General features: G+C 37.7%; 1 protein-coding gene and 1 long non-coding RNA gene across 2 annotated transcripts in view; one reads left to right on the forward strand and one right to left on the reverse strand.

The window, feature by feature from the left end:
* The window catches only part of LOC123956758, a 31,354-nt gene extending 15,664 nt beyond the window's left edge, over positions 1-15,690 (reverse strand). Inside the window, exon 1 of the long non-coding RNA XR_006821623.1 lies at positions 15,565-15,690. This is a non-coding gene — a long non-coding RNA (uncharacterized LOC123956758). The remainder of the gene's footprint in view (positions 1-15,564) is intronic.
* The window catches only part of cntn4 (contactin 4), a 166,079-nt gene that overhangs the window by 50,416 nt on the left and 98,324 nt on the right, over positions 1-17,339 (forward strand). The window contains exon 4 of the mRNA XM_046029172.1: positions 804-979. Within this exon, the coding sequence (XP_045885128.1) occupies positions 804-979 (176 nt within the window). The remainder of the gene's footprint in view (positions 1-803; positions 980-17,339) is intronic.

A 17,339-nucleotide genomic window follows, 5' to 3' on the forward strand; every position in this document is an offset into this window, starting at 1 on the left:
AACACCGTTTTCCCAGCTGAACCTGAAATCATTCAGAGAACATTAAAAAATCAAAGCAGAGGGAAATATAGAACTTCTCCTCAAAGAAATAATCAACCGCTAAATCACCTTGAGCCCTAATCAAATCTGCATTGTCCATTTTCCAATAATGTATAAAATGCTCGCTTTGTGCTTGCTTATCTGTGCAGAACCTTGTATTGCGTTGATGGTTATACACCATTGATAACAAATAACAGCACCTGAGCTTTTTTTTACCCCTGGCTGAAGTAATTTATGGCTTGTATCTATTTTTCTGAAATGACTGACTTTCCTCCCACCTGTGTTTCTTCAAAGATGATGCATCTGTTTGGAGAGATTGGAGAATCTCTGGCCTTTTTAAGTGAATTATACCCTTTGTTGATCACCCCTAACACGAATGATTATCATATGGACTAGTCTAGAATGCATAAGTGTAAAGGCAAGGTTGCAGGCATTTATTTTAATTGAAGCACCATAATGATAAAGCAGCATTTTTATGCGGTTTGACTGGAGCCTGCAAGATGGATGGCCTGCAATGCTATCTATTTGCAGGGAGTCAAGTCCTTGGCACCACAGTGGTTCACTGCTGCTTAGATTAACACTAAGCTGGAGGGCATGATTTCTGGGCCCAGTCTACGATTTATGTTTTTCCTGTTGAAAACAATCAAATGGACAGATCATGTTCTTTTTCTCCTAGTCTGGAATGCTTTCATTGCCTCAGTCTATACTGTACAACGTTGAATTTGTTCATTTCCATATTAATTCTCTCCATGTATTTATTTTAGGTGGAAACTGAATAGCACAGAAATCAGTCCCAAATCTGGATCTCACTACAGCCTTTCTGGAGGCAACCTCAGAATCAGCCAACTGAACAAAGACCAAGATGCTGGAACGTATCAGTGCCTCGCCTCTAACTCTTTCGGGACCATCGTCAGCCGAGAGGCCAGTCTAACCTTTGCATGTGAGTCTCTTTTTCTGTCTCTCTGGGCAAACATTTGTGGCTTCGGCGCTTCCACACTGAAATAGATGCAGCAAAAAAAAAACAAAAAAAAAAGAGACAGCGCACTCCAGGATAACATAGTGGGCTCTGCTTGATAGCATGATAAATATGGAAAAATCTCTCTGGGGAACTATTAACTGCATGTGTGCTGACTAGAGTTTACTTGGTAAGTCATGACTGCAGATCAAACACAAACCTAAAAAAAAAAATTCCAAGTAAAGTGAAGCTCAAATCAAGGCTTCTTTGTGGTATGTAATAGAACTGCTAATATACTACTGCTCTTTACTTTTAAATAACCAATTAATTTAAACTGCTGCAATTGAAATGTTTATATTAACAATATGTCAAATGACAATGTGAAAAGAATGTGATAATTTGAAAGCTGTGAAAGCATTGGAGACTTGATAGCCAAACGTGAGCTGCAGGTGACTGTGTGCTTAGAACGAGGATCCTAAAAAATGGTTCCAACTTTGTGCAGATGGAGAAAAGCAACTGCGCAGCGCTGCATGAAGTCAAACTCATCTTATGTCACATGGCAATGTCTAGCTGCCCCCAAGTAGCCAAAATAAATCAGTCATTGCAGGTGTAAATGAAATTAGAAATGCCACAATGTAGGTCAGGTAAGAATCCAGCATTCCAAAGTTATCTTAAAGCTGCTTTAAATAATATTTCGGTTACACTTTATTTTGATAGTCTGATATGGAAGGTTCATGAATTCTTAATAATCTTTTCAGCATCTACATACAAAACGAAACAGTTGAAATGTTACACATGCTCTGTAAACTAGGTAATCTGTGTGTGGACCATCCAAACAAAGTGTTACCAATATTACTTTATACTACTACTATAATTGGAGAGCTGTTTGTGTGTCCCACCATCTCACCACCTCTCACCCACATTCCTCCATCCCATGTACCGTGTTTTTTAACATGCACAGCTCAAAACACAGATAAACTGTATGCTTTGTTAGGTGGGTGTAAATATTTCAATGGGAAACTGTTTAACTCAGTAGGTGGCGGCAACATTTATGGATGCCAACCACCATAAAACACCAAAGAAGAAGAACAAATGGTGTTGGGATTGTTTAATAGATCTTGGGATATTGGCCAACTCCCTTCAGCTTGGAAACAAGCAATAACAGGAAAGCACAGACCAACAAGGAAGTATTGTTAGCTGTCTTCTTTGATGTAGAAAAAGCACATGCTCTGGAAAGAAGGGCTTCCAAAGAAGGTTAAAGTCAAGGGCAACTGGACTTGGTTGAAGATACTAGAAGACTTTTCGTCCCTCATCCAAGAGACTTAGTCAGTTCTGAAATGACCAGTAGGGTTAGGGTCAGGGTTACTTCTTTGGATAACTATGACTTGGATGACTGAGAACCTTCATAGACAAAGAAGGGCTTATTAAGCTGAGGTCATTGGGTATTGGTTGTAGAGCATATAATTGGGTAATGAACTTTTTATTTTACAGGGAAATACAGGTAGGTGCAGAATACACCAGTGCATATCAGGTGGAGAGTGGGACTCCGCAAGGTAGTGTGTGTAGCCCGCTGTGTCAAGCTCACATGGAGTATTCATTTAGATAAAATTGAGAGCAAATGTAAAAAGGTCATCAATATACTTTGTTGCCTGCCAGGACAAGAGTGGAGAGCAAGTAGAGCAGCTCCATACTCTCTAGCTCTATAAAACATACTGGGCACTCATGAAATTAAGTTGGGTGTGTAGCATATATATGTCAGCAGCAGAATCAAACCTGAAGAAATTTAGATGTATTACAAGCTCAGGCCTTGAGAATCTGTAGTAGATCATTCAGAACATCTCCAGTATCAGCAATGCAGGTTGAAAGGGGAGAAATGCCTTTAAGAATCAGGAGTGTTGAAGTTGAGAAGTTAATGTTGGTGTACTGGGTTAGTCTTCAGGGGCAATGTGATACTCATCCTGCCAAGAGTCTTTTAACAGACTGCTGGCAAAACTTTTGGGTGGGTTGGTGATGGAGTGTTCGCTAACGATATGCTGTGTTAACATCACAACACTGTAAAGTTTAGTCCGCTTTACTGTCTGGCAGGAGTAGCTATTACTTAGCCATGATAGAAACTAATGTGCGAGTATCAGCCTGTTATCAATCATACAGTCGATGGTCCTGTCACGCACTGCACACGATAACTCCCACTACGTTTTATGGTGCGCTTACTTTACCGCGGAGGCGCGGGGGGTACCTCCGCTGATGTATTGGTAAAAAGGCCGTCAGTAAAATGCATGTTGCAGACTGTATATAAGACAGTGGCAGGTGAAAGTGCAACGCGTTTTCTGTCATCTGTCCTCCAACACCGCACGCACAAATTCCATAATGAAAATGAACAGCACACTAACCCAAGTGGAGGAAGCTAAAAAATCAAATGAAGACCCTCTGTTAGCCAACTTTCTGCAATAACTATGCTAGCTAACTACACCCAGCTAACTACAACTTTGTGAACTTAGCTAACTAAACTAGAAAGACAAACCAACAATCAGACACAGAGAGACATACCTACTGTAAGTAAATTACATGATAAATTGGTTAGCTCATGACGATGTTTATCAGTTTGATGCTCTGACTTAACGAGGCGTGATGGCGTGACGGCGTGACAGTTTTTTAAGGAGGCATGACAGTGCGCCCGCAAGCTTGGAGAATGACGTATGACTTATGGAATTACTATAGTCATACGTCACCACCCTGTTATAACAACTAAGCAACTTTGATCACAAAATTAAGCTATTTGTCAAAATATATTTGGCGAACTATGTGGGTAATCAACATTGTAAGGAAATGAAATATGAAATATCATAGAAATGTCAAAATACACTGGAGGGGGGCTTCAAGTTCCTAAATTCATTGACACCATCTGGAATGCCTGACCATGAAATGAAACTCAAAAGATGATGGACAAGTTGGTTGAGTGTGAGATTTCTCTAGGGACAAACAGGGGTCAACGTGTCTTCTTACCAACATGACAGAAATGATGAGCTTCCCTTCACTTTTGTCAAGTGACAATTCTCTGTCTAGCTGCCTTTCTCAGTTACAATAAACAAAGATCATGGACAGGAAAATGACCTAGTTGGCATCTACCTTCCTCAGCCTGTGTCTGCTCAATGCCAGCTCATCACAGCCTTCTCCAGGGGAAACAGTGTACATATTCAAAGTTCTTATCGAAAGGAAATGAGGAGGGCATAATAGACAACATTGTGTATAAAGAATAGATAGATAATATCTACTGTCAACAACCCTACTTTTAAGTCAAGTTTTAATTTTTGTTTCTTTTCTACTCTTTAAATTTTATATAGTATAGTATAAAAATATATTTTTCTTTTCACAACCATATTTGTTTGCAAAATCTTTGCGAGGACGGGGGGGCATTACTATGACTTTAATATACAAATAAACATTACATTATTATTACTGAACTATAATATGGGAGTTGTGTGTGTATGTATTTGCTTTTTGGATATGTGCCATGCACCTTTTAATCACATCCCTTAAAATTGCTTGGACGTCCACTCTTGGCATGAGATATGTTTGGGGCCGGTGGTCAAGGAGCATCACTGGAAGCTGAGGGTGAAAGCAATGGACAGGGCTTGGGTACAAGGGCAAAAGTCTCAGGGTTCAGGGGAGAGTCAAGCTGATAGGTTGCAGCACCTAAAGGGCAATTTGCCCTAGTATTAACAATAGATCAAATGATTACACGTAATGCAGTTATGTAACTTGTATTGAACAACCAACAGAGATATTGGGCGTTTTTTCCAATCTTTATTCAAGAGCGTGATCTTTCAATTTGAAATCATGACTTATTGATTTCACATTCACATTTTGTAATGCTTTCCTTAAAAAACCTTGCACTCAAAAATCCACTGCTTGCACTTTGATTTGAAGTGCTTCTCAAACTGTATGCTTGCACTCAGATATATTTAACCACATGTAAGGGACACTCGTAAGACGTAAAGTGAACTTGCCTGCAGCAAAGAAGAGATCATTTCATTGGTCAACACAACACCTGGCATTCTGTTGGTACAGGATTTCAACAGGGTTATTGCACAAAAATCTGAGAGCAGAAGGGAAATCAGAGACCACAGAACCAACCTGAGGAGAAGGGCTGAAGCTGGAGCGCAGGAAATATGTGCCAGCAACAAGGTATCTGTCACAAACAGTCCAGTTTAAGCTGAAGAACAGAAGTATTAACAGCAAAATATACTTAAACATTTAAAGTAAAAATCTTGTTATACCCTAATGCAGAATAGCTCCATTTAGTGTACTACATTATGATATTATCCTCATAGTTATGGCTGTTCTAAATGAAATGAATTTTCACTACTATGCTTTTGGGTAGTTTAATCTATAACAGTGCATGTTTGTGTGTAAAATCTTAATCTATAAAAATGAATAAGAAATCTATCCTTATCTATAGCTGTCAAGAAAATGTAGTGTATGTTTAAGGCATGCAAGTCTAAGTACAAATAGTTGGTACAGTGAAACTGCGAATGGCTCATTAAATTAGTTATCAAATTTAGATTTTTAGAAGTTTAACTTTAATATTACTAATTGAGCCAGCTGGCTCGTTAGATCAGCTTAACCAGTCTGTAGTATGTAAACCCAATGTGCGTTATTTTCAACCACTGCAAAGAACAAAGGGAGGCAAACTAAAGAAAACAACATTCCAAGATGCAAATTCAACACTATCAGTTTTGCAGATTTTAGCAATTTCGTGCCATTGTGATGATAGATTGTTTGACTGATCTTGATGAGAGTAACTGACAGCCTCTGGACTTCATATTCCGAAAGCAGCAGGAAGTCAATAATTGCCTACTTTATGTGCCCGTTATCGGACAGGCATAAATGATGACATTAACAGCAGCTGAGTGATTGCTGGCTCAGATTAGATTCTGAGGTTTAGCATTTGGGGACAAGGCCACCAATATGTCTCAGGCCATTTGTTTGGTCCCCTGGACGAGTGAGAGGTCAATCTACGATCTGATTTCGTTGGTGGATTTCCACTGTGATAGGTTGATGACAGTTCCATCAATTGTTGGGCTCTGACCTTACCGGCATTCAGTTGTTGTCACAGAGTCGGGGTGCGCATGTATGACCGAGTGTCATCTATCTTTTTTATTACTCTTGGTACAGCTTTATTAACTCCACAGCATGATTGAATGGCAAAGGTTTAAGTGAATATTTTAAAGGGCAACTGGTATTACTGTAAAGTGTCTTGTAATTCTTTCTAGAAATTTAAACAAACCAAGGTACATGTTTTTTTTTCTACCAGTCAAATAGACACCGTACACACTTTTGGTGCAAGTGGTGTTTCAGCACCCATCCACCATCCCTCCAGTTAATAAGAATGTGAACTTTTGGTTGGTAATGGTAATTTGGTTTTATGTGTAATTTCACTGTGATTTTGACAGAAGACAGACTTTGAGCCTACCTCCAATAAGCCCAGTGACAATTAACAGCTGTCAGAGCAAAAATGGAAGTAATCATTATAAAAATGTATATTTTCTACACCTGAAAAGTGAAAAGTGAAGAGATTTAAAGATTGTCAAATACGTGATCTAATTTTACACTTGATCATAAAAGGAATGTTTTTCATATAAAAACACACCAAAATAGAAATGTTTTTGGCTGTTATTGTTAAAGAATAATTTGGTTGATATTCCATATTTTTCTCACTGTCAACAAATTCCGTACTAACAAGAAGTATCTTTGTAGACAGTAAGTTATTCCTCTTTACCATATAACTTCATTGTTTACATTAGATTAGATTAGATTTAACTTTACTGTCATTGCACAGTAGTACAAGTATTTAGAAAATGAAATGTAGTTTACAAAAAACAGTAAAGTGAAGAGTAATGCAGGGTAGTAAAAGGGGGCCCCGAAGGGGATAGAAAAAGTTCAGTCATTGGAGGAAGCTGTGTGGGGGTCAATCACTGTGGTGTGGAGTTTAGCAAGGTGACAGCTGAAGGGAAGACATTAGTCCTGGAACGAAGAGTCCTGTAGCACCTTTAAGAGGGAAGGAGGCCAAACAATAGTTTTAGAGTGAAAGGACAGAACACCAATTAATTGTGACCTGCTCTAGTGGACTGGTTAATCATCCCTTATAAATAAAGGCAGGTAGTAGATCTCTTTTCTACAGGTGATACATTTTTCTCCTGTCATCTTCAATGAACACCTACAGCAAAGTGTACAGCAGCACAGTTGTCTGTGTATAGGTTTTGTACAAAATAAAGGCAAGCGAATAATAGATTTACATTCATCAGGTGCCTGTAAATATGACTTCAAATGAATGCTAATGTGGCTCTTTATGTGTCAATAGCCAAGTGTATGCTAAGGTGTTAGCCCCATCATGGTATAAGGCCATAATATGTCACATGTGTGTAATATTGTTGTGTGTAAGTGTTATGCCTCAAAAAACAAAGACAGAACAACAAATGAACACACTCTGCACAGTGATGATGTTTGACTGTATCAACAATGTTTTTTTCAGTCAAGGGCAACTGGAATTAGTGACACTTTTGAGCACCTCATGTTGTCAACACTACACACATATTTTGACAAAAAACTAAGTCTTAATTCAAGGTCTACTTACTAGTCTAGTTCTACAGCTTTCAATTTCTCTTTAAATACTCATCTCACACTCTTTTTCAGAGGATGGAGTTTGCTCAGTATTATACTATTACAGGGAAACGTTAAGCACCATGGAATCACAGCAATATAGACAGAAACACAGAATGGAAAAGCTTGTTAGGGTGAGGGTTATCAGTAGCCCTGATTTTACATTAAAACAATTAATTTAAAAAGGTTTACTAATTTACCTGAATCATTAATGAATTAGCTGAAAAATGTTGAGAGCTTTGAATGTTTTAATGCTGTGGCACATAGTTCAGGTAAAATCCACCAAGTTCAAAAAGTTCTAATGCATTTGAACATTAACTTCACACATGAAGGAGTGATTCCAAACTGGAATAAACCTCAAACATATATATATAATTTTTTATTATTATTATTTAGAACTGAGTTGATAATCAAATCCTGAGAGTGAGTGAGAGAAGGAGTTCCTGTTTTCAGGAGAGCATTGTTGTTCATTAAACTTGCTCAGCCTTCTAATTTAGTCATTTAGCTCGTGGTTTATGGGAATTCTGACTTCTGATTTCTTTAATTAAATAGGCATCTGCACTGTCTTAATCTTGTTCCTGGTGAGTATCCTTTCTGAAATGCATCAATTGTGTTGTTGAAATCACAATGCATTGTCACTGCACATTAATGGTGTTGTTTCCGTTCAGACCTGCATGTAGGTCTTAATCTCTTAACATTCCATTCAGGTCCTGGCGGCAGCTTTCGGTATTGTGCGCACAACTGCTATGTTAACTTCATACTCATATGACACACCATTTGAAAGCTAAAATCCTCGTGATTCGACCAATGCAAACCATTTAAGATACAATTACCACAACGGGTACAATCAGTGCTTCTGTCAGACCAACCAGTACAAGCAAAATTGACGCGACACACCTATGAAGCCTCATAGTTATCCACCGATTGATTAAATTTCAACAAAAATGGTCTTGCTCCGTTGTCAAAGGTCCAGATGATCCAATTCAGTAAAAATATTTAGCCCAAAACACATTATTCCATCAATAAATCCCCAGGGACTGCTGCCGCATCGTTTCATATTTGCCGGCAGACGTGGCTCGTACGTCATTATAACCGTAATAACTCTGATTTGAATATAAACAACTACAATATCTTGTATTCAAATTAGCCGCTGAACTCTAACCTTTCGAGTGACACCAAATCCCTTTCACGGCCTTCAATAGCAAACGAGAGCCCGCGCTGTAAGGAAGGCCAGCCCCTGTTATTTCGTGGGTGGGCCGAGCCAATTGCAAGCAATTGTGCCGATGACTGGCACTTCGTGTAGCCAATAAAATTCTGAAAATAACGATATCCAGCTTTAAGTAGGAAGTTCATGATCTACCAGCAAAAAAACACAACTGCGTCGAGCTACGGCGGTGCTGTTTTAGAAAAAATACGCTAAGACAGAAACCTGTGTAAAATAGTCATGGTATTGGTATGAAATTTAAACTTGGTCTAGCTAAGGCTTTATCCTGTGGTCCTACAGTGTTTTCCAGCAAATAAGTCCCAGCTATACAGTAGTTGTCTGCATGCATTTGTTAGCAAGCGTTTTCAAGCGGAAATGAAAAATATATTAGTTTTAGTGTGTTTAAACTTATATTAATCAATTCCAGTAGCACTTACATTCTGACTTTCGGGTTAGACACTCCAGAGTATTATCTTTAAGAGAAGCCATGCATATACTCCAAATGGTTGAAGAACTACATTCAATTTACTTTGGTTATGCCTTGAATAGGCGTTTTGCATGAATTTTACAGGAATGTTAAGAGGATCATACATTTCCAGCTAAATTGGAATTAAAAATCTTTTATGAAATAATAATGCTACTCACTTTATATGAATTTCATATTCACACTCTTGCTAAAAACAACTGAAAACCCACATGTTGATTTTATATTCTGTAGATAAGAGTAAACACACTTTACAATGAAACTGCAAAATGATAGTCCTCTGTTAACACTTGTTAGTCTACATGCTCCAGGACGCCTTCAAGGTTGTTTGAAATTGGCGGGACTCCAAATCCTTCAGCCTTCCTCTTTGTGTCACAAACTTTTGATGGATGATGCTACTCCTCGTGAGGGCTGTGGCTGTCTACCCCCTGCGGCAAGGATAACTGATGGGCAGTGGGTGCTCCCACTCAATACTCGCTGCCCTTGATTAGTATGTCTATTGATTCTATATCAGTGATTATGTAAAAGATGTACACCCATAATTCATACTGATGTACAGACTGTATATTCAATATTGGAATTATAGTGTGGGTTACACTGGTGGCACTGAAGAAGTGTTGAAGTTTCCATGACTCCATTACAATATAAGTGATGTAAAGAAGGTCCAGCTGTCAAGACAATATTCTTGAAAATGGAGCTTCCCTTGAAACATTTTTCTTGTTACTTATATATTGTTTCATCAGCTAAACGCATATTTTGCCAAGTCTATAGGCATATAGGCGTGAACATTCCTCATGTCACCAAAGTAGGCTTTAAAGCCTGGAGGGGAAATATGAATACCTCATATAAATGCAAATAAATCCTCTAGACTCCTCTCAGCTGTTGTGATAATGTAGAGTGTGTATATTGACTTAGTTAATGAGGTGTAAATAGCTAATGGGTGTACTCTGGCTTTTACTTTTTATCTGCAGTACACTATCAAGATATCTCTATTGAGCTCCTGCTATAACGTGACATAACATAGGTCTACTTAAGATTTACTGTTTCTATTTTTTTGAGACACATAACACCCAGACCAACATGCGCCACTCCAACCGCCTTCCTACGCTGACTTTGTCTCTCTATAATAACTGCTTTTGCTTCTGTCATAACCACTAGAGGGCGATTTTGGGGGTACTTATTGAAACGACTGATGCTGTCGTTGATCTTGGGAGGACATTTCGTTAAAACGTATAGAATATGCTGTGGCTATCAGCTAAAGGGGCTTTGTCAAGTCTGAGAAAGTTAATAATATGTTAAATTACATTATTGTTTATTATTGTCATTTTGTTCTTTAGAACCTCAGCTTTATGAAAATAGAATACTGGGCAATGCTGGCAAAACACAGAGATCCTTTGTGAAGCATAACAAGTCCTCAAAAGGCTTTTATGATGATCAGTGGAGACTTTTTTAAGATAATGACATCTGGAATGCATTTTACATCGTCTGTATTGAAAATCTATAAACAGAAGTTTGGTTTAATTCCACAAGCAATAAGACTGGTATTATAGTTTTATTATTATTATTACTATTGTTGTTGTTGTTGTTATTAGGGTATGGTAAAATGGATGGTCATTTACACTGTAATTTGGTAAATGCACTTGAGTTCGTGGAAATGAACACTGTTGGTCTGTGATTTTATGTTTAGATGTGTGCAAGCATTAGCTTGTCTCAAATTTCTACTTGAGGGATGAATCACGATTGAGCTAAATATAAGTTGCCAGTTTATGAAGTACACCTACAGTAGCTGAAGCTAATGGATTCTAATATAACATTCCTGTAATAAATCCTCCCTTCATGAAGGTTATAATGTGGTACTCTTGAATTGTATTAAACTGAAAGTTCTTTCTAATATTTTGTCCACCTCATTTCTTTCAGTAAGGGTAGAACAAATATGCTATACAATTCAACAGCACCATAAACATAAACTCAACAAAGCATTACCTTCATGGGATTATATTCTCTAACAAGCTGTACAAACACATGCATTACCTACCCTCCCGTTGAAGACAAAGAGCATCCTTAAGGAGTCACAGGTTATAATGAAAATAATTGTCACGGCTGGACAGGCTTGTTGAAGTTATATGTTCAAATTGTGATATGTGTTGGAGGGGATCATCAGTTTAATCTGGATCATTGTTTGTAATGCCAAGGTGTGCAATAAAGCACGCTCAAGGATCTTGATAGGACATCACGTTTAGCTGTTTGGAGGCTTGTAATCATTAATAGCTACTTCCTTTTTGAATTGCGAAGAGGGAGCGCTTGTAGAAAACACTATTGTATAATTTATAAGGAAAATTTTGAAGGATATTTGCTGCTCTTCCTCTATGTGACACATTTAGTTATATATACAGTATGAATTAGTTATTTGAGATGTCCCTTGTGTGCTTTCATGCATGTGCACAGCTGTGTGGGCTCTGAAAGGCATGCCTTTGGTCAAGCCCCCCACGATTTCTGCCCTGCATCTGAAGTTCTACCATAATGTAAATTATTCTTTTTGGTGCTCTCCTCAAGCCCTTTTGACAACAATGCTTCTTTTGCTCTTTTTTCGCTGGACAGTGGATGGATAGTGGTGGGGTGGGCAGTGGATTTTTACCTGTATTTCACCATGCTTTCAGCACGGGTGAGGCCACGTCTGTGGATGTGGACAGGGACAATCAGTGGCTTTAGTGAAGTACACATCGCCACTTCACAATCACAGCTTTGATCTCATCCAAAAATAATGCCAAAAAGACTTTTTTTGGAATAAATTCACTACCTTAGATGTCTCTTGCTCTTGTCTACTTTGTTCTATAGGCTCGTATTTTGGGGAGGCTTAGGTGCTTTTATCTAACCTTCTATCGTGCTTTCAGATGAAAGTAAGTGGTGGGGCCACTCAAAAAAAGCTTCTATCGCCATTTTGGAGTGGCCCGTTTGTTTTGACAAGTCGCAAAAAACTGTATTTTGTCCATCAATTCAATGTGTTTTGTTAAGAAAAGCCCGTATTCCTATTTGTAGATTTTTACTGTACTTCCAAGAGTGGAAAAAGGACAGATGTACAGCCAAATAATTCATGTAGAAAAAGGTGCAGAGGTCAAGTGAAAGCAGAGCAGATATGTGAGCTACAAGCTCTCCTTAGTGATCTCTGATAAGCAACACCAACCAGAGATAAACCCAACTGATAACAGAGAAGTCAATTAGCCTTGCTACACAGATGAATTACCTTTGAGTGACAGTTAAGAGATAACCAGACAGCGTTGTTTCTTAAAAAGCTATGAATAGCGATGGGGGAATGCACAGGAACGCCGTCATGGGAGTAAAAGTTGGGAGGGAACTGCGTTCCTGCTCAGATTCAATGTTTTTAAAGGGGGAAATTGCTTATAGCTGTTGTACACTGTTTCTAAAGCATGGAAGCTGCTGGTGATGTCGATAGCTATGTAGTGCAATAAAAAGTAAAAAGCCAAGACGTCTGTTCAATAAGCATTAACATATAAACTCGTACAAAGCGTATATATAGCAGCGGTATATAGAGAGTATATAGTGACTTTGCTGTTATAAACATTACTGTTGCTGCTCTAGAAGCAACATTTGGTTATATTTAAAATATTCAACTCTAACCCGGTTCTGAAATGAATCTAGTTAATGTAACGTTAATCTTGATTGTTTGACGATTCATTGTTGTTGGAGAGGAGAGGAGACACCATGAGAGCAGCACAACAGAGAATAGTATGAGGGAAGATGTTTTTTGGAAGCTGCATAAGCAGCATCATTAAGTCTGTCATCAAGAAAACAATCAGCTGATCGCAGCAATCTTTGTCATTTTAACCATTGCTTAAAATAGAAAATTGTAAAATATCACAAGTTTTAAAAATAGATGGCCTAATTTAATTCAGATTGAATTCTGTATATTTCATAAATATATTCTTTTCTTTATAAACACTTTTATAAGTTGGGCATTTATATGCTGTTAAACCTGCAATAAATATTTTTGGGGCTAGCAGAAACAAGTTGTGAATATAATATTGACATATTATCATGTTTTGAGATGCAAACAGTTGCTTATTTACATATCCAGCAGCCAAAGAGCAACATTATCATTGTGCCAGAGTTATGTGTTTGGCCATGTGATATAAGTCCAATATGCAGTCTTTTTTAACTCTGCTTGTGTCAGAGCTAATGTTCTGTTATCCTGCCTTAGCTAATGGGGATCCTAATAAAATCCTAAATCCTGATTTTGGTCTGTACTATCTCCTGAGGGAAATATCTGCCTCTTTAGCTACTAAATGCTCCACTATGTTCACCAGCTGGCCGCTAGCTGTGTCTGTCTGCCGTGTGGTGCTGAGCAGTGGGTTTTTAGAGCTTTTTCTCTGAAAACAGCTGCCTGTTGTGGCTGAAAATGATGCTATCAGAGTGGTGCTAGTGAAACAAAACAGTAAAGTTGTGGGACTGACAGCTAAACAAAGAGCTGAAACTCAATATAAAGCTCCATAAAGCTGAGGGCAATAGCAGATTCAGGTGATAATTCTCTGTGGGTTCGTCCCTACAAGCAACCACCTTTCATAATGACACATTGTTTTCACATTGTCATTTGATCATTCATCAGTTTAGCTTAAGCTATAACAATTCATCATGTTTTTTACTGATAATGTATTTTGTATGTAAAATTTGTGCGGATATAACTGATAAATGTAGTCAAGTAAAAAGTAAGACATTGATATTCAATAAAGTTCAAGTATCAAGTAGCACAAAGTAGAAATGACAAAGTAAAGTGAAACTACCTCAAGATTATACTTACAGTATATGACTGCAAAAATGCTGCATTGTAACAGCAGCTAGGGCTGGGTGGTATGGCCTACATTTATATCACAGTATAATTTGAAGCTCAGCTGGTGACTGTATATATCACAGTATATTTTTTTCTTAAAATTTCAATATAAATGCTTCTGAAGTTGTAAAGCACTGGTATGGCAATTGCATGGCAGCAATTACTGTACTCTTAACCGGATTCATAAGAAATATTTCACATAGCACGAAGGCATTTTAAGAACATACACAAAGAGCATGCACAAAACTGCAATAAAAAAAAATGAAACTTTCTCAAGGAACTTCCATCTCTGACAAACATTTTATGAAATACAATAAAATGAAGCTGCACAAAGTGAAAATCTTTCACAATGAAACAATCAAAATGCAAAATAAGTTCTAAGTAATATTCAGCTAAGTTTTAATTATTTATAAAAACAATAATTATTTATTGACCGATCTCTATTTTACCTTGCTTCTCTAAAGTTTGGAAAAGCTGGTCTATGTAAGAATGTTAAAACACCTGAATGACAACAATATCCTGCATAAACATCAATATGGATTTTCACAACACTCAACATATATGGCTTTGTTACAAAATTTCCACAGCATTGGACAACAATATGTTTGCAATTGGTATATTTTTCGACTTTAGGCTTTCAGTGGATTATGAAATTCTGATTTCCAAACTTTACCGCTATGGTTTTCAAGATGTTGTTATCAATTGGCTTAGCGACTACCTAAATAATAGAGAGGAAATATGTATCTATAAATGGCAGTACTTCCAAGAGAATTAAGTTATGTTGTGGAGTACCTCGGGGATCTATTCTTGGGCCACTTCTGTTTCTCATCTATATAAATGACCTTGCATGCATGTCTGATTCTGCATTACCCATTCTATTTGCAGATGATACTAATGTTGTCATATCACATTCACTTCAATCCCTTGATGAGAGACGCTAATGATGTTCTACTATATACTGCAAATTGGTTCTGGATGAACAAACTTTAATTCAATATAGAAAAATCTAATTTTATAATCATATAATTTTCAGTAATACAGTTTAAAAATAAACTGTATTGTATTTAAAAGAAGATACTAAATTGTTTATTAACAATATTGAAATCAACAATCAAAGTTACGTCAGCAAAATTTTTAGGTGTATTAGTAGATGAAAATTTTTCTTGGAAAAACCATATTGACTATGCGTGCGGAAAAATCATGAAGTCACTTGGCATCATTAGAAAAGTTTGTTCATTGGTTAATCAAGCCTAAACTCTGTCACGGGTTTGAGGTGAAGGCAGGGTGGAGCAGGTTGGAGGACCCAAATTGCAGGACACAGAGCGGAGCAGGTATGGTTCAGTGGTTTTAATAAACAAACAAAAGGCGAGCACACTTACAAACTGAGTGGCTGATGACAGAGTCCCAAAACAAAGGCTGTCCAACAGAAATCCAAAAGGGTGAAAACTAGACTCCAAAACTGAGCAGGGTTACAGGGAGACACAGTGAGTAAGGCTGGAGACACGAGACACACTGCTACACAGGGTGACAACATACAATAACCCGACAAAGACAAGACAGAAACACAAGGTATATATACACACAGGGACTAATGAGCAGGGCGGGAGCAACACAGGTGAAAGACATGAGGCTAACGAGGCACAGGTAGAGAGAGAGAGAGAGAGAGAGAGTAGGGGAAAACAGAGACAGACATGCAGAGTGTGACAAACTCTTATTATAGTTTATTGTATCCATACATATCATACTGTAACATTGTTGGGGCCAGTAATTATCTATATCTTTAAAAAATCTATTTAATCCAAAAAGGGTTTTTAAGATTGGCAACTGCATCAAATCGGTATTAAACATTAACTGTTCAAGAAATGAAATATTTTATCCATTTTCAACATCAATATCTATCAAACATGTATCTTTATGTATAAATGTATGGTTCAAAATCATTGCCTACCAAAAGTATTTCATAACTGTTTTTTAACTGAAGTGCTACTAAATAAAAAAAAATTAAATGTTCTGAGGAATTAAACTGGATTTCAGGATTTTGAGAAATTGGTCCAATCCAACCATATACAGTATAACAGTATAGAAATCCTGTCTTAGTATTATTTAGAGTATACTGCTACACCATTCTACTTCCTCAGTAGGCAGTGGCTATCTCCCTCTGAGTTTATCTCTGTTTCGTGTCCTTTATTACTACACACCTTGCGCTCCCTCTTCGCAAACACAAACACAAACAGTCCTCGCTGAAACCCACTGCTCACAGAGTCTCTCTGTTACAGCTGGTAGGCAAACACTACCAGTTACAATCAGCTCCTGGGGGCTCAGACTCCATTGACATGGCTAACTGTGAGGCAACATGAACTTCTGCCTCACTTTGTTTCACATTCTCAGCGGTGGGCTCGTACAAGTGTGTTTTGACAACTTGCTTTTAAATGTGGAGTAATCCATAGTGTCCTTTACGTGTATACACTAGGAAGGCATTTTGGCTGTCCAAAATGCTTTTCTCAGTTCCTGTACATGACTGAGCTGAGGTGCAAACGCCCCAGAGGCACAGAGAGGAAAACAAAAGCAAAATCTTGCTGCAGTCTATTTGCTATCCACTAACGTCACAATAAATCTACTGTAGTGATACCAAGGAGACTGGAAGGTATTTTGACCCTTATAGATATTCCCCCTGTGTGATCAATAAATGGAAACAGGGTCGGAAATTGGTGGTTCTCCTTAAAAAGCAGCACTCTATCATAACTGTTTGAAATTCCATGCAATACTATAGTGAATTACTTTAAAGGTGGCATATAAATGTCTCCAAATAGCTGTAACACATCAGATTGACCCTAAAGTACCAAATCTGGCATCAATCTTTAGACAAATATTAGGACCTGCTTTCTTAATAAGGCTTAAGCCTCTCAAATAGCTATTACTTAAAATATGCTTGTGGGTTAAGAGATTTATGTGTAAAGAAATAATTTAAGGCTGCTTCTTAATTGACTTGTCCTGCAGCCAATATGACATATATTAACTGACCTTATAGTCCTCTTCATAAATCAGTGAGCCCAATAATTTTGCATTAAGATCACTTGGAGCTGAACTAATCAGTAATCTCCTTTAAAAGTGGATTGGTTGCAGTTTTGCAACGAGCAGGTCTGCAAAGAGAGCC

This window comes from Micropterus dolomieu, linkage group LG18 (genome assembly GCF_021292245.1).
Source record: "Micropterus dolomieu isolate WLL.071019.BEF.003 ecotype Adirondacks linkage group LG18, ASM2129224v1, whole genome shotgun sequence".
Classification (NCBI taxonomy): Eukaryota; Metazoa; Chordata; class Actinopteri; order Centrarchiformes; family Centrarchidae; genus Micropterus; species Micropterus dolomieu.